The sequence below is a fragment of the Amblyraja radiata genome, chromosome 2 (genome assembly GCF_010909765.2).
Source record: "Amblyraja radiata isolate CabotCenter1 chromosome 2, sAmbRad1.1.pri, whole genome shotgun sequence".
In the NCBI taxonomy this organism is placed as follows: Eukaryota; Metazoa; Chordata; class Chondrichthyes; order Rajiformes; family Rajidae; genus Amblyraja; species Amblyraja radiata.
Genome location: NC_045957.1, coordinates 19,054,193 through 19,073,375, shown reverse-complemented (window position 1 = coordinate 19,073,375; position 19,183 = coordinate 19,054,193). Strand labels below are relative to the sequence as shown.

Below are 19,183 nucleotides of genomic sequence, written 5' to 3'. Positions count from 1 at the left end.
TATAGAAGACATATTTTTGTTGTGGTTTTGAACAAACAAAAGACAAATATTTAAATCTGAGTCTATGCTTAGCAAAGAATGATTGTTAATCCAGTATTAGTGTTGTGTACAATGTTGTAACTAAAGTGCGTGGCTTATTATAAGTGACTGGGACAGCATGAATCAGGTGGCCAGTCCAACAGATGTTAAAGAGGCGATAAATACAATGATAACGGACTTTTGCAGCTTAGGGCTACTGACGTCAGTATGATCCACTTTATTAATAAGTGTAATTTTAAAATAAACATAAAGTATGTTTACAGGAAAGCTGACGAACCAAAGGAAGGATATGTGGGTTTTTAATAATATATAAATATATATTCTTTGAAAGGTGCGTATGCAATTCTAAAACAATATGTTCCGTAAGAAAATATTTTCTCTCCTTCCACTTAATGAACAAATCTGTTAAAGCTCATGATTTAATCATATTACAGATTAAAATATTATGGGGGCCCTTTAAAAGAGCTGCCGGTAGGCTGAGGGATCACTGGCTGTGGCAGTGAAGTGCGGGAATAACGTGGACAGCAGCAGCAGCAGCAGCAGCAGCAGCAGCAGCGGAGGCGGCGGCGGGAGAGCATCGCTTGAGACTGGTGAGCCCATCCAATGCACTGTCCGCCTCTTCGCATCGTGGCATGGTTTCACCGTTTCTCTTTTTGTTTTAATTCTTGGTTCTATACTTTTAACATTGCAACTGTTTTGACAATTTTATGAACGGAAGTTTGTTTATTTTTTAAGACAACTATTGGAGCCTGGGATGGAGGAGTTGACAGATAAAGACCGTGCGAAAATGGAAGTAGACCAACTTAAGAAAGAGTTGCCTTTAGAGAGGATGCTGGTAGGAACTCATGTTTATGATTTCAGAATAATAGCATGCCAATTCTTGCATTTCCTGTTGCAGCTTTGAGGAGTTGTAGATATCTTATATCACCCAATTGTTAACATTAATTTCAGCATTTACAAACAAGTTGCCCAACTGCATTAATGAATTCTGCTGAAAGATCAAGAATGTGAGAAACTAATTTATATTTCATGCAAGTCTGATACAGAGCTAATCTTATGGCATGGGTTGAATCGACATGCCATGTGTTACTAACAACTGTAATCTTGTGTAATAAGGACCATTACTAATAGCCACTCAGCATAGAGATCTATCCGGCTGATCCTGATTAAAGTAGGCTTGGTGTGTCTCCCTCCTCCTGACTTACAACACATATAATATCACACATGAAGATAAATATAGAAATGCTGGAATACAAACCATATATTCACATCGCAAATTGTAGTAATACTGCACTATTCATACCATAGTATCTGAAACATAACCGTTACCCTGTCCCACTTAGGAAACCTGAACGGAAACCTCTGGAGACTTTGCGCCCCACCCAAGGTTTCCGTGCGGTTCCCCGAGGTTCCCGGAGGTTTTTGTCAGTCTCCCTACCTGCTTCCACTACCAGCAACCTCCGGCAACCACCTGCAACCTCCGGGAACCGCACGGAAACTTTGGGTGGGGCGCAAAGTCTCCAGAGGTTTCTGTTCAGGTTTCCTAAGTGGGACAGGGGCATAAGGCCCATGTTGCATTTACCAGTTGTAACTGGCACTCTCATAGTAATAGGTGAGAGAAAACTATCTCTAAGATCCCCATGATGAACATGTATTTTATAGCTGGACAATTTGTGTTTAAAATGTTGTACCTCTTGTTACATACAAAATATATCAACATATTAGTATGGGTTAATAGCAGTACTGTAATAACCAGATAGTCTGGTTTAGTGATGCTGGTCATGCCACCAGGATTAACTCTCATCGCAAAACCACAATATGGGTTATTTTATGTACATCTGAGATGACAACCATCTTTGGTCTCATCTAAAAGATACATCTCTGGCAGGGCAGCATTCCCTCAGCTCTGATACATTTGACAATATGGCATTTCCTCAGTCTAATACATTTTCAACACATTTCTGAAACATCAATTTTGTGATATGAGTCCTGCTCATTGAGCCACCGGTTGCAAACTCAAACTGTGAAAAGCGTATGCTTTAGATTCTGTTATCATTACTACTATCTTCTTCTTACGATTTGGCATTGAACTATTTCAGGTATCCAAGTGTGCAGAGGAACTGAAGGACTACATTGAATCGCAGTCTGCAGAAGATCCTTTGGTAAAAGGAATCCCTGAGGAGAAGAATCCTTTCAAAGAGAAGGGAGGCTGTGTTATCACATGAATCAGACGGGACTCAAATATTCTCTGGTCATCAGGGTATTTTCTACAGCCTAGTGATCATAGTGCAATGAAACCCTACAGGTGGAAAACCTAAAAAACAAGATATGTTTTATCGTATACATTGGCAAGTCATCTTTATATTGTTGTTGAAGTTAAAAAGCATTTCTGCACCTGTTGCAAATAAAGTTGAAAATTTGGCAAATTCAATCATGAATGGTGTTAACGTTTTAGAAAAGAAAACCTTTTGAAAGCTGATCTGTAGGAGCTGATAAAATCATAATTTAATATTACTACTTTGTGATGGCACTTATTTTGAAATGACATTCCAATTGTATACATATTTTGATAATTGTGAGCATAGGATACAATATTAACAAAACAACATTATTTTCCACTTAATTCATATTGAAAATACAGTTAAAAACTGGTTTGAAAACATTAAATTCAGCAGAGATATTTTTATTTACATTGTATATAAAGAGGTGATAATGTTACTCCGATATATTTAACTATTTAATACAGAATTTAACCAATCTAGCTTTCAGTTTTGATACATTCACGCAAGGAACAACAAATTCAGGTATTTATATGTAAAATAAATGCTTATAAGTTGAAGAAATTTTACATTCGTGCTTCTCCCACTATGTAGTCTTCAAAGGGAACACTAGATCGCTTCACCACTAAAAAGAAGCCTCGTGATTGAGAGATACATATAGAGGGGGTGAGTTAAATTTGCTGGAAGTTTTCCATTTTGAGAAGACAAACAATGATACAAATGTAATCACAGAATATGTTAGAAAGACATTTGAAATGGAAGAGCCCAAGCTGCTAAAATAAAATGACTGAAAAGGTGGAGCACAGGGAGAGAAGATGAACAACATGCCAGTGGCAAACAAATAGAGAATTAACAGAGATTTAATGCTAAGGATTAATTTAATTATTAGAATTTTAAAGTTAGTGAGGAAGAGGGAATGATAGGGCTAGCAGGATGGATGTAATTATTTGAGCACGACTAACTGTGAAATAAAATATGTGAAACAGAAATTTGGACTATTTGAAGTTTCTTGATGATAATGAGATCAGCAAGATATAAGCCCGAATGATGACCCAACATATAAGAGTTTCAATGCAAAATAAAGGTGATCAAACATTTGGAGGTCCCACATTTGCAGCAAATAGAAAATTAGGTTTGAAAGGCATCTGAAGATCAAAGAGAATGCAGAGAATGAAACCATTTGGTTCAACCACAGTCAGAAATCATGACACATGCCAAAATCACTGCCATTGGACAAAATGAACTCTACATAGGAGTAACAATCATTAAATTGATTACATATAAAAAAAGCTTGTTTCATGTGTCAAAATAAGTGATTTCAGCCTTTTCAGTATTGGCATAAACAGCAGCATAATTAATTGATGAGTGTAGATGACAATGTTATTTCTTATAAGAAATATTTCTCAGGAACCGAGAGAGGTGAGGAAGAGGTGGAATTGAGAGCAATTGATTTAAGTGCAGAAGTCTACCTGGCCCGACAGTTCTGAGTCATTCAATCCATTACAACCAGGCAACACATTCCGCAATGCTGGAACCAGATGATCTCCTGAGAAAGACACAGGGTTTTTTTTCCAATTAAAGGAAATAAAATCATATGGACATCTTTTTGAACGAGTTACTCATTTAAATGTAATGTAATGATCTGATAAGCCAGGAAGTGAGAAAACATTTTTGCCCATGTAGGAATCCTTGAAAAATGAGCATAACCTGAAAATTAAATCAAGACCATTCAGGTTACACTCATTTTTTTAAATTCTTTCTGGGATTCACTTCCCCATTAGCAATCACTTCTTCACCCAAAGGTTAATAAAAGTCAGAAATTACCTCCCCTAAAAAAACAGGTTGAACTTGATGTTTACAATTGAAATTGAAAGATTTTTCATAGTTAAAATAATTAGTGGAAATGAATCAATATCGGCAAATTGAGTACAAATACCAACCTCCCAAGTTCCATTTAAATGACAAAGTAGTTCATGGAGTTACATGAGCCATTCCTGATCCCACATGGCAATTGCCTGTATGGTTTAAGGGTTTCCATATTTTACAGTATCAATATTTGTGGCTAGTTAATAAAAGTGGAGGAGCAAATTCAGTGGATCAAGTCCCTTCAATACAGACAAGAGTGTTATAAAAACAGAAAATGTTATAAACACTAAGCAAAGCAAATTTCCAATCTTTCTGATCTTCCAATCTACCTCCTTGTGGCTCTTGCACTTTTTTTTAAAAAACGACCTTTCTTTGTAGCTGTAAAATTATATTCTGCACTCTATTTACTTTCTCGTTCACACAGCCTGATATACTCATGTATGGTATGATCTGCCTGGATAGCATACAAAGTAAAGTTTTTCATAGTATCTCAGTAATGGGACAATATAGACCAATACCAATAGCAGGCAATATCTGTTTAATGGGAATTAGGGTTAACATTTTATGTCAAAGACCCTTTGTTAGAACTGGGAAATAAGGAAAGTGAGTTCATTTTAAGTTATAGAGTGGGTGGGGGATGGGTAAAGCAATCCATACATCAATTCCATTACTCTCCCGTCTCTGCATCTTAAACTTAACTTGTTTCCTTTCTTTTTAACTGTTTTTCATTGAACATTCATATAAGACCTGTGTGTGTTTCTAGCCTTTTCTGTTTTTATTTCAGATTTCCATCATCTACACTATTAACTTTCTATCAAAAGTGGTATGCAGGCAATGCAGCAGTAATAGGGTATTGCTTTATTAGTTAAAGAAATAGGCAATTTTGCTAAAAGTCCACTATCTCTACATATTATGTATCAGGATAAAGTATAATAGAAGAGAACAGTCAGAAATAATGACACATGCCAAAAATCACTGACATTGGACAAAATGAACTATTCCTAGGAGTAACAATTAGGACATATTTTTTATTTTTAAACAGCTTTATAAAATAGTAAGAAGGAAAAAAATTACATTTTCTAGTATCGTCAAAAGTTTCTCTCGTTTCTTCACAGCTAATTAGGTATTTAGATTAGAGGTTAGTTTACTCTAGAGATGCAGTTTGGAAACTGTCCACGCCATCACCCATACTCTAGTTCTATACTACACACTAGGGACGATTTAAAGAAGGCAATTAACCTACAAACCTCGTATCTTTGGAATGTGGGACAAAACTGCATCATCTGGAGAAAGCCCATGTGGTCACAGGGAGAACGTGTAAACTCCGTACAGACAGCACCCATAGTCAGGATCGAATCCGGTCTCTGGCGCTGTGAGGCATCAACTCTACTGCTGCATTACTGTGCCACCCTCAAGTGTTTTTAAAATGTGATCACAATGTAACTAATGAAATTGAATAGTTTAATTATTCATTTCATAGTTCCACCCCGTACTCTGTTACTTGTTATTGGTACAGTGGGCCTAATCTCATGGAATGTAGCTGGGCAAGTGGTTAAAGTCTTAATTAATTTTGGAGATTGCAACCATAATCAAGGTAGTTATGGAAAGAGACAAGGAAGGTCCAGCAAATAACATGTTCAGTCCTGATACCGTGATTTCAACCCAAAACGTCAAATATCTCCCCTCCTCCATAGATGCTGCAGGACCCTTTGAATTTCTGTAGCGATTGTTTATGGCTCCTCAATTTTTCTCATCCACTGAAACTTTAAACACTCACCTAACTACATTCCCTAAGATTAGGCCCAATGTTGTCCCTTCTCAGGTAGGACTGGCTCCAAAAGCTCTCCTCGATGCACTTTAAATATTCCACTCCATTCCCTGCATATCCATGTGCCTATCCAAATGTCCGTTGAATGCCACGATTGTATATGCCTCCACCACCACCCCGGCAATCTCAGCGCAATCTCATCTTCTTTTTATCTATGTTATTAACACCAACACTAGGCAGCAGGGTGGCATAGTGGTAGAGCTACTGACTTACAGCGCCAGAGACTCGGGTTTGATCCTGACTATGGGTGCCTGTCTGTACGGAGTTTTGTACGTTCTCCCTGTGACCTGCATGGGTTTTCACTGAGAACTTTGGTTTCCTCCCACACTCCAAAGACATCCAGGTTTGTAGGTTAATTGGCTTGGAATAAATGTAAACATATAAAATTGTCCTTCGTGTGTGTAGCATAGTGTTAATGTGCGGGGATCGCTGGTCAGTGCGGACTCGGTGGGCCGAAGGGGCTGTTTCCATGCTGTATCTCTAAACTAAATAATGAGAAGCACGACCTCTGGAAGTTTGCCTTGTTTTGGAATGCAAGGATCTGTGACATTCTTGACTCTGGGAGAGAACACACCATTGTCGATGGCGCTGTTGGAATGCCCTTTACTGAGTCTCAAGAATGGTGGTAATTAAGAAGAGAAAACTCTATCTTCCCAATGTTTCTCATGATTATATGATACTTTGACCATTAGACTATTGCTGTGATCTTAGAACATTGATCTTGGACAAATCACACATCTTTTCACTTTAATGTCAGGGAGTCTTCGTTTGGATTTTGTTGAGTGGGGCCCAGTGATCACTTTGATTCCTCATTGACCTTCACACTTATCTGGTTCAGATCCATAAAGCTGATATTGCATGCTGAGTACATCCTGTACCAGAGTAGCTAGTCCCCTCAATGTACCCTGGCCATGGATCTTGTAATCAGGTCACTGGTTGACATTACTGAGGTAATGATGGAGGATATCCTGGAAAGCTCCTCACAGCAAGCCATCGTGCCGACCCTGAGAAAAGAGCTCCATCTACAAAAGTGCTGAGAAACCTTTGACAGATCATGAAAACAAACCTTTAACTGTCTGTCAAACCTGTCAAGTTTTTGGAAAGATTCCATAACATATTTTATTCTCTATGTCGCAGTTTGAACCAGACTGTATGCAACCTTTGTATCCTGTTGATTTTGATTGTAAGGCTACAATATATATCTCCCATAACTCAATGTTATGGGAGGCTTCTTATTTTGGCCACGGTTACTAATTTTCCATTATAATACAGCAAAGAAATGGACTATGTGTTCCTTGTTATTCTGATCAATGAGTCAATGAGTAAAGTGTGTGAAGAAACATTTGGTTGCAGTCGGACATATGGCAAATGACTTCCTAACTGATCACTTGCTGGGAGAATGCAGGATTATCTTTCCTTGACCCAATGGCTTAGCTCCTCCTTCATCTTCAGAGCCCAAGGGAAATATCAAGGGATAGGGGACTCAGTTCCTTATAGCACCAGAGTCGAATATTTGGCCACACACAGATGTGGTGATGAAGGTGAAGCACAGAACATTTGACAGTGAGAGACTATATGTTGCAATGTATCTACCGAGCAGCCCATATTCCCTCCCATGGTCCAGACTCTGAAATTATAATTAGCATACAGGAAGATCATGCTGCATGCTGTCAAATAACCATTTTTGCAGTTGCGATACATCGTTTCAAGAGTTTCTGAGGAAAATATTTGGGTTAACAATCTTCATCAATTACATTCCTACCAATATCTAGTTAGTTCTGTTCAGTTGTTTGATATTGAAGCAATCCAGGTCGTCTATAGCAGGACCTGGAAAACCTGCTGGCCTCAGCTGGTAAACAGTAAGTAAAATTCATGGTAAGCAGGTGGCACAAGCATTAACCATCTCCAACATAACACTTCTAATCTTCCTTTTTAATCTTCAATGGCACTGTCATCATCATATCCCCCTCCATCAAATTTTTGAAGCACCATCACTGATGCAAAACTTAACTAAACCAATCATGCCAATGCTACGGAGACAAAAAAGCTAATGAGTATTCTCTATTGCATATTTCTCAAGATCCTTCAAAACTAAGGTCAAGTCAGAGGATGATGGTAGACTTACCATAACACAACTCACAACACCATTCAAGACCTAGTCCCCAAGGTGGAAGAGCAATGTAGCTGTAGGATGTAATGCAGCTACACACTAAGATTACATTGACATTGCATTCCTACACTACAATCACTACCTCTGAGTAAAAGAACAACAATGTAGAAATATTATCATCTAATGAGTTCTACTATTGTAGTAGTAGTCATTCTAACGCTCATGTCTGGTATAATTCCTTACATCGTACTAGGAAAGGTGAATCATAGCCATAACAATTTAGGGGTTGGCATTAAATTAACCCTCACTAGCCTGGTTTGTACCCATCCAACCTCCCTATAAATGGGCTTATTGTTGTCAGGATCTGGTCATCATTGAAGACGACTGAGAGGGTGTAACGATGGTCAATAGCAGGGAAGGGCAATTTGAGACATTTCCAAAGTGGTTGGGAGTTGGGAGTTTCTATAAATAAATATCACTAGCAATTTGTCCTGGACCAGCCCCACATCGAAGCTCTGGCCAATAAACCACACCAATGCCTCTACTTCCTTAGAAGGTTTAGGAAGTTCAGCAAGTCCCTAACAACCATCACCAACTTCTACAGATACTCCGTAGAAAGTATTTTATCAGAGTACATCACAGTCTGGTTTGGGAACAGCTCCATCCAAGACAGCAAGAAATTGCAGCATAGTAGATGTAGCCCAGTCCATCACGCAAAGCAACTGAAAAAGGGTCTCGACCTGAAACGTCCTCTATTCTTTTTCTCCAGGTATGCTGTCTGAGCTGCTAAATTACTCCAGCTTTTTGTGTCTATCTCCCTTCCACTAGCTAAACCTACACAAAGGTGAGTCTCACCCTGGTCACTCCTTCTTCTCCCCTCTCCCATCAGGTAATAAATATAGTAGTTTGAAAACACACCTCCAGATTCAGCAACAGTTTCTTCCCAGCAGATAACTAAATGGTCCTCTCATCATATTGTGTGGTCCTGACCTCCCATCTACCTCATTGAATCCTTTGACCTATCTTTAATCAGACTTTAGCAGATTTTATGTTCAAAAGGGAACTGCAGATGCTGGAATATCGAAGGTACACCAGCAATTTTGTGTACCTTTAGCAGATTTTATCTTGCACTAAATGTTGTACCCATTATCCTTTAATGGGTACAACATTTTGTGTCTTGTGAATGGCTTGATTGTAATCATGTATAGTCTTTTCTTTGACTGGATAGCACACAAACAAATGTTTTTCCGTACCTCAGTGTACGTGGCAATAATAATAAACTAAATTAGTTAGTCCAGCACTTTGTGTCCAGACAGTGCCTTTGTGAGATTATTACAAAACAGATTAGATTTTAAACCATTAGCAAGGAGCAAATTAAATCAGTTTGGATTTAGTGAATTCATTTTCTGTCGAAAACTAACACAGGAAATGTGACAATTAGGGTGTAAAGTAAATGAAAGAAAACAGCAGATGCTGGAAGAACTGGGAAAAGGGCAGCACAGTGATGCAGCTTCACAGCTTTAATCCTGACCATGGATGCTGTCTGTGTGGAATTTTCATGTTCTCTCTGTGACCCATGTTGGATTCGTCCAGGTGGTTCCTGTTTCCTCCCACATCCCAAAGACGTGTGGTTTGTAGGTTAAAAGGCCGCTGTCTATTGCCCATCATGTGTAAGGAGTAGATAGGAAATTGGGATAGAACAAATGTGAACGGATGATCAATGGTCAGCGTGGTCTCAGTGAGCTGCTTTACTGCCTGAGTTTAGTTTAGTTTAGAGATACAGGGTGGAAACAGGACCTTCAGGAAAAAGTGGAATCTGTGGAAAAAGAAAAGAAGCTAACATTTCGGGTCAACTGCTATTCCTCACAAATGGGGGAAGAGTGGAGTAAAATTAGTGCTCTCATTCTATATTGAGAAAGAATGGATCTTGGTGCTGGTCTTGGTTTAGAGTAATATCTGTAAATAACCATAAATGTACACTTATAAAATGCCTTAATATGAAAAATCTGCCCCAATTAATGCTGAGAAGCAAAAGTAACTGATGCCAACAAGTGGTGTAAAAGCTTGAAGGAAAGTGTGGAAAGAATTATCCATGATGTTCAACAGGTCATTGATAACAGTTTTATTTGTTAAACTCGTTGGATAAAGGTATTAGTAAGTAAAAGAGTCCGTAAAATGGTATGTTAATAATAGTGTTTTGTTGAGTTGGAAAATCTGATGATCGAACTGCAGAAAACATAGCACTTAAATTCTAGTATTGACAGATAGCTTTGTATTGAAATAAAATAGCAGATGAAGATTTAAGAAGGATTTGTATGTCAAAGACATTTCAGCATATTTATCATACACAAAAGACAACAAGGGTATACATTTGTTAAATTACCAAGGTAATTTTGAAGGTAATTTTGAAGGATCAATATTTTAGAGTAAACTCTAAATGAATGAAGGACTTCAGTCAATCCAAGCTCCTCTCTCTCAAAGTAATCTTAGATGAACAAGCTCCCTCTAATATCTGATAATTGCTTTAAAACTAAATAGGTTTTTTGCCTCATCTGTCTCTTCTTTTCCCCGCTGCAAACAATTTCTTACAATTCTCACTGCACAAGAAAATTGTGCTTTGTTACATCAATTGTCATTAACATTACTCACAACACTCTTTAAAATGAATCATCTTGGAATATCTGCAGATATCATTTCAACTTCCATCAGGCATAAGTACATCATAGAATTGTAGTATTGTGATGTAGTGAAACGCTAGAGCTCCAGTCTCCTGCTCCTGCTCACAAGTACTATAATTGTGGAGAGGTGCATCGTGGTTTCACTCCACTTTCCAAAATCTCACTGGATGTCTACCCAGTAATCAGAGATTAGACAGAATGAAAGTGAGATTGAAACCTTAATATTTTGACAAAGGATGTTGTCACTGAAACACAGTTATGTTTGTCATTAGCAAAATTATGATGTGGCTGTCAAAACATCCAATTGCTCGAGAAAAGTTGATGATAAGGATCTTGCTAAAATCACTGCCTAGTTAATATTCTCCAACATTGTTACTATTTAGGGAATTCCAGGATTTTGATGAAGCAATGAGAAAAGTGTCATAATGGCCCAAATCAGCCAATGATATAAAACACAATGTGCTGGAGGAAATCAGGGGGTCAGGCAGCATCTGTGGGGGAAATGGACAGATGGAGCTCCTTTGTTATCTATTATCAGTTGTCTGCAACCTAAAAAGATTTTGTGCAGATATTTCCTCACTCCAGCACAGGTATGTGTCTTAGACTCAATTTTACTTGTCAATTAGATGGCTTGTTGTCCAAATCACGTCTTTTGAAAATGTAGGTAGATTTCAAAGCATTCCGGCCTTTGTTAATCTATTGGTGTCTGAGGAAACAAAAGAGGGACAGAGTTTCTTTCAGTGTCATACAGTATGCAGAAAGGCCACTTGGTTCACCATGTCCCCACTGACCAGTAGACATACATCCATACTAATCACTTTTGCAAATGATAACTTCAAAGAAAGCGATGTGAACAAAAGCCTGACTGTCAAAGCTGAGACAGGTGCTACATAGGATTGTGCAAGGTCTGATCAAATTCAATATAAATGCATTCACCTACAGTAGCTGCCACATCCTAATTTTAGATTTAGTCATGTGCGATTCAGCAAGTTTAATTAATAATCTCTTGATAAAGCATCACCAGGGAACAGCATTATAATGTCAAGGAATTTCATCTTCCACTTGAGAGTGAGAAACCTAGGTCTCAAACTAATGTCATAAGTAAAGACTTCACTAAAGTATGAAAGTAGAATTGAAAAATGATCTCCTCCTTTAAGAACAGAACTACCTCCACCTGCCTAAATTATCTTTCTGCCGAAACCTAAATCTATACCACAACTTGTCAGAACATGGCACTTCTTTATGTGGTCTTCCCAGAAAATGATATTCTATCATCTGATACAATCACTCTAATCTTTTAACTCTCTTTTCTATCTGTAAGTAGAGCATCATTTCTAAATATTCCAATTATATTTTATTGTCCATTCCGTATCTTCCCCTTTGCTCTATCTATTGTACTTGATTTTGTCTTGATTGTATTTCTGTATGGTATATCTGATCTGATTGGATAGCATGCAAAACAAAACATTTCACATCTCAGTATACATGACAATAATAATAAACCTAAGTCTAAATCTAAGCCTAATCTTCTCAAATTATGATTTATTGGCTCGCAGGCCAAAATCTACCGACAAACAGCTCCCATCCATGACCTCGTAATTGCGACCCTCTCCCAATTCAACATTTATATTGCCCTGGTAAAAATCTATAGAAGTTACTGAAAATTTGAAATAAAAACAGATATACTGGAAACGTTTCACTGCAAAGACATCAAATGTGGAAAGAGAAATAATTAATGTTCCTGATTTGGGAACCTTTCCCCAGATCTGGGAAATAAATTAGTATTTAGGTAGCAGACAAGACGGGTAAGGAAAGGGTAGAATAAAAGGTGTTCCTAATGGAATGGTTGGTTGCAAGATATACTCTCATCTATTTTCACACCCCTGCTCAACTCCTCTACTCCTAGACTAAGCAAGAACAGAGCTCTCTCGATCTTTACCTTCCATTCCACCAACTTTTGCATTTAATGGATCATTCTTCACTATTTCTGCCATCTCCAACAGGATTCCACACTAAGACACATATTTCCTTCTTTTTCATTATTTCAAAGGGTTTTCAATCTTTGCAAATCCCTGATCTGCTCTTTTTGGCCACTTTTCACACCCCATCTTATGACACTTTCCCATGCAACCACATTAGATATGACATCTCTCATTTCATCTCTTTTCTTCCCATTCAGGGCCCAATTAGAATTCCCTGATGATACAGCATTTCACTACCACTCCTTCTAACTAGGTATTGCATTTGGTATTTACAATTCATCTTCCTCTACATTGGAGGAACTAACACAAATTGAGAGATTACTTTATGGACCATCTGCTCTCAGTTCACAGAGTGACCATGAGCTGCCAGTTGTCATCCAAAATAAATCACCATCATGTTCCCACTCTGACCTATCTGTCGATGACCTTACAACAAGCCCCAACACAAGCTTGAAGAACATTATCTCATCTCCTGTTTGGACATGTTACAGCCTTCAGGGGTCCATATTGAATTCACCAACTTTTGGAAACATTCATTTGTTCTTTCTGTCTGTATCAGAACTGATTATTATTGCCTGTCATTGTTTTGGCTTTGTGTTACCCTTAAAAAAATATGTATAATCTAGTTTATTGAGCATGTCCCTCAGCTTTAACATCACATAGACAGAGAAGCTTAATCTGATCTCAACAGCTACTTAAATGCCATATTATGTCACCTGGCCTCACCCTATCAGACATCCCCTTTGTTATAACCATCCTTCCCCCACTTTATCTGCCACACCAAACTAAATTGTTTACTCATTTCCCTAGTTATGATCAAGGAATTTGGATCTGAAACATTTACTGTTTTTCTTTCCGCAGATGCTGCTTGATCTGCTGGGAAATAGTAAAATAAAATTTTAAAATTTAATATTTTTATAAAAATAATAATCCCAGCATGGTTTTATTTTGAAATATTATAAAATATTTTGCAATCAACACCATACCACTGGATAAGCTCAACCCTAAACTTCTGGATCTTGGCCTGGAGGCCTCCATCTGCAAATGGCTTCTGATTACTTGACTGGCAGACGTCAGTCAGTTAGAAATGGTTATAACATTTCCTCCAACCTGACACTGGTGCCCTGCAGGGTCATGTACTCAGTCCCTTTCTCTACCACTTGTACACCCATAACTGTGTGGCCACGTGCAATGGCAACTTGATTATTAAGTTCGCCAATGATATCACTGTGATCAGCCAGGTCATCAACAGTGATGAGATGAAGTACTGGGTAGAGATCAAGAATCTTATGTCATGGTGTAAAGCCGACAACTTAGATGCAGATTGTTTAAGAAGGAACTGCAGATGCTGGAAAATCGAAGGTACACAAAAAAGCTGGAGAAACTCAGCGGGTGCAGCAGCAGCATCTATGGAGCGAAGGAAAAAGGCAACGTTTCGGGCCGAAACCCTTCTTCAGTCTGAAGAAGGGTTTCGGCCCGAAACGTTGCCTTTTTCCTTCGCTCCATAGATGCTGCTACACCCGCTGAGTTTCTCCAGCTTTTTTGTGTAACTTAGATGCAGATGCTGGTTTACAAAAACAAGACACAAAATACCTGAGTAACTCAGCGGGTCAGGCAGCATCTCTGGAGAACAAGGATAATGTTACGGATTGGAAGCCTTCTTCAAACAAAAGAGTTGACCTAAGAAAATCAATGGGTGAACACAAACCTGTCCTCATAAACGGAGCTGCTGTGAAGATGGTCGACAGCTTCAAGTTCCAGAGCATTGTGATGTTGGAGATGACGCCAGGTAAATAATGACTACACCAACATTTGCAGTGGGTGAACTCACGTGATATCATTTATTTATAGTGAAGGACAATAGTGACGAGAAGGTCCAGGACCGCATGGGAGTGCCGGCCCTTATCGTCAGTGTCCATGTGACATGGCACTGGCAATGCAGGGCTTGTCTGTGCAGCTCAGTCTTAGCGTCAAAGGAGTATGACTGTCTAGAGCTTATCCCGGTGGCTTTGACTTGAAGCGGAGGCATTGGTGGTCTCGGGATTGTCCTGGCAGCTCAGTCTTTGCCTCGAAAAGGAGGAGATATGATGATCTCCGACATTGCGGCGGCTCAGTTTTGACCTTGAGGTGGGGGTGGGGCAGTATGACGTACTGGAAAGAGATTGAGAATCTAATGTCAATCGAGCCATCCACAGTGTGCAGATAAATGATAAACAGAATAGCTTGAATAACGTTTAGTGCAAGATAAAGTCCAGTAAAGTCCGATCAAAGATAGTTTGAGGGTCTCCAATGACGTAGATATCAGTTCAGGACATCTCTCTAGTTGATGGTAGGATGGTTCAGTGCCCTGATAACAGCTGGGAAGAAAGTATCCCTGAATATGGAGAATGTTTTCACACTTCTTTACCTATTGCCTGATGGGAGAGGGGAGAAGAGGGAGTGGCCGGGCTGCAACTCATCCTTGATTATGTTGGTGGAGACAGCGTGAGATGTAAATGGAGAATGGAAGGGAGGTTGGTGTGCATGACTGACTGGGTTGTGTCCACAATTCTCTGCAATTTCTTGTGGTCTTGGAGCTGTTCCCAAACCATGTTATGATGCATCCTGATAAAATGCTTTCTATGGCGCATCCGTAGAAGTTGATAGTTGTTGGAGACATGCCAAACATCCTCAGCCTTCTAAGGAAGTAGATACTTTGGTGTGCTTTCTTATGCATTGTTTCAATATGGGTAGTCCAGGACAAGTTATTGTTGATAGCTTCCTAAAGTCGATCACTATCTCCACTGCTTTCCTGACAGTAGGAAAGGTTGTTGTTTCGACACCAGGTCACAAGGTTCTCAATCTCCTTCCTGTACTCCGTCTCATCATTATTTGATATCCGGCCCACAATGGTGGTGTCGCCTGCGAATTACTTCTCCTGGACCACCCATGTTGAAGCAACATCCATGAAAGCACACCAACGCCAACTTAGACTTAGGAAATTCAGCATGGCCGCTACAACTCTCACCAAATCCTACAGATACACCACAGAAAGCATTTTATCAGGATGCATCACCGCTTGGTTTGGGAACAGCTCCGTCCAAGACCTGCAAGAAATTGCAGCAAATTGTGGACGCTGTGATGAATATGTAAATGCCAGTGTTAAAGCATCGCATTGTAGTAATTTTTCCAGGAGCGGCTGGCTGGTGATGCCGCAGACAATTCTGTCTCGTAGCAATGAGTCATAGATAATGCCAAACTCACAATCTTTGGCTAAAGACTTCACTGCAGTCAGGTAGCTGGAGAAGGTCTCCCCTCGCCGCTGATTACGTGTATTAAAGACATATCTTGAGACAGTTAAGTTATTTTTTGGTTCACAGTATGTCTGAAACTTATCCTTCAGGGGTTGTATTTTGTCAGTTTCCTCCTGGGTAAACTCAAAGGTCTCATAAATCTCCTGAGCTGCCGGCCCGGCTACGTGGAGGAATGTTGCACAGCGAATATTATCTGGTTTATTTGTTAGTTCTGTTGCCGCCTCGTACAGCTGGAATGCCCTTATCCAGTCCTTATAATTCTCGGCCACGTTTCCTTGCATGGAGAGTGGTCCCGGTGGCTTGAGTCCTGCCATTCTTTTCTTTAGTTTTTTTTAACTTTGACACCATGTAATGTTTGAGACCATGTAAGGCCCTGTTGTGACTAGCACAAGCAGAAGGAAAACACGTCCGACATCTTGTAAGTATGATTTATTCTGCCCCACCCACGGACACTTCTCCAAGGTCACCTGCTCTCGATCACGAGGCACAGCCCTTTATATTAAAGGGGCACTGGCATTTACATATACATCACATCTCCCCCTTCTGGTGTCAGACCTGGAAAAATGCAGTGACATGTGTCTGATAGCTGAAGCAGCAGCCGAACAGATGAAGCAGATTGCCCCAACCGCCATCGACACCGAAGAGACAGTTGATTATGTGAAACGGGACAGCGCCAGTCGACCTTGTGGCCGAGGCAGGGATTCGCGACCCAGACAACCACAGACCGAAATCCGTGATTCTGGTAAGGATACAGTCTGCCGGTCATGCACCCGCGGGCATAAAGGCAACTACTGCCCTGCTCAGTACATGAGATGTTATACCTGCGGCGAGAGTGGACATCTTTCCTGATCCCCCGACTGCCCGGTAAATAGAGCGCCCAACAGCCGCCCACGTCCCCGACAATATGACCGGCGAATCAGCCAAAAGGCTGGGGACTGGAGCCGTGACGTCCGCAACGTCGAGTTCCAGATGAACGCCTCACCGCTGCCTGAGCCAGTGGACGACGAGGTTGATGTCTTCTACATTGACGCCGTGACTGATGCTGTGATTGGGTCGACGTGTGAATGGGGACAGATGTGCAGCATACTTCAATCTGAAGGCAAGCGTCGAGCCGCTGCCGCGCCTGGAACAACAACAACAGGTATGGTTTCATACCAAACCAACTGAGTGGCAACGCGGCCATATTGCAAGAGAAAACCTGTCCCCTCGGAGCTACGTCATCTCTACACCGAGCGGTACAGAGTTCCGCAGGAACAGGAAGGACATACGACCTGCGCACGAAGCAGCTGAGCCATGCCCTGGCAACACGCAGCAGACAAGTGCGAACACTCTCCCACAAGGAGGAACCCCTCACCCAGAAGGAGCTAGTCTCCCAAGCAAACTATCACAGGCCGCATCACAAGGGTCTGTGGTGGGGGAATCGGCTCAACCTCGTCGTCCACTGGCTCAGGCAGCGGTGAGGCGTTCATCTGGAACTCGACGTTGCGGACGTCACGGCTCCAGTCCCCAGCCTTTTGGCTGATTCGCCGGTCATATTGTCGGGGACGTGGGCGGCTGTTGGGCGCTCTATTTACCGGGCAGTCGGGGGATCTGGAAAGATGTCCAATCTCGCCGCAGGTATAACATCTCATGTACTGAGCAGGGCAGTAGTTGCCTTTATGCCCGCGGGTGCATGACCGGCAGACGGTATCCTTACCAGAATCACGGATTTCTGTCTGTGGTTGTCTGGGTCGCGAATCCCTGCCTCGGCCACAAGGTCAACTGGCGCTGTCCCGTTTCACATAATCAACTGTCTCTTCGGTGTCGATGGCGGTTGGGGCAATCTGCTTCATCTGTTCGGCTGCTGCTTCAGCTATCAGACACATGTCACTGTATTTTTCCAGGTCTGACACCAAAAGGGGGAGATGTGATGTATATGTAAATGCCAGTGCCCCTTTAATATAAAGGGCTGTGCCTCGTGATCGAGAGCAGGTGACCTTGGAGAAGTGTCCGTGGGTGGGGCAGAATAAATCATACTTACAAGATGTCGGACGTGTTTTCCTTCTGCTTGTGTTAGTCACAACAGGGCCTTACGTGGTCTCAAACATTACAGACGCAGTCTAGACCATCACACAAACCAACCTGTGTAGGAAAGAACTGCAGATGCTGGTTTAAATCAAAGCTACCTGATCTCCTGGTGGCTCAGCACTTTAACTACCCCCATTCCAAATCTAACCTTTCTCTCCTGGGCCTCCTCCATTGTCAGAGTGAGGCCCAGCGCAAATTGGTGGAATAGCACCTCATATTTTGCTTGGGTAGTTTACACCCCAGCGGTATGAACATTGACTTCTCTAACTTCAGATAGGCCTTCCTTTCTCTCTCTCCATCCCCTCCCCCTTCCCAGTTTTCCCACTACTTACTGTCTCCGACTACATTCTATCTTTGTCCCGCCCCCTCCACTGACTTCAGCCTGAAGAAGGGTCTCGACCCGAAACGTCACCCATTCCTTCTCTCCAGAGATGCTGCCTGTCCTGTGGAGTTACTCCAGCCTTTTGTTTCTAAATAAACCAACATCCATTCTATTGACTACATTTATACCTCACACTGCCTCAGTAAGGCCAGCAGCATAATCAAGGATGAGTCACACTCTGGCCACTCCCTCTTCTCCCCTCTCCCATCAGGCAAAAGGTAAGTATGAAAATGAACATCTCAAGAATTAGGGACAGTTTCTTCCTAGCTGTTATCAGGCAACTGAATCATCCTACCACAACCAAAGAGCAGTGGTGATCTACTATCCATCTCATTGGTGACCGTTGGACTATCCTTGATCGGACTTTGCAGGCTTTACCTAGCACTAAACGTTATTCCCTTATCATGTATCTATACACTGTAAATGTCTCAAATGTAATCATGTAATGTCTATTCTGACAGAATAGTACACAACAAAAGCTTTTTACTGTACCTCAGTGCATGTGACAATAAACTAAACTGAACTGAATTTGTAAATTGAATTGAATTCTTCTCGCCGCTCTTGTTGGACATAAGACACAGAAGCTTAAAAGCGTGCACCATTAGACACAGGAACAACTTATTCCCCTCCGCTACCAGGTCCTTCCATATGCTAGAGGA

The 19,183-nt window shown here is 40.8% G+C and overlaps 1 protein-coding gene across 1 annotated transcript; it reads left to right on the top strand.

Annotated features, from left to right (window-relative positions):
* Positions 1 to 525: 525 nt before the first annotated feature.
* Positions 526 to 2,461, top strand: LOC116984090 (guanine nucleotide-binding protein G(T) subunit gamma-T1-like). Its single transcript, XM_033038181.1, has 3 exons — positions 526 to 629; positions 775 to 874; positions 2,139 to 2,461. Exons 2-3 carry the CDS (start codon positions 794 to 796, stop codon positions 2,262 to 2,264), a joined length of 207 nt encoding a protein of 68 aa, XP_032894072.1. The 5' UTR covers positions 526 to 629; positions 775 to 793; the 3' UTR covers positions 2,265 to 2,461.
* Positions 2,462 to 19,183: the final 16,722 nt, after the last annotated feature.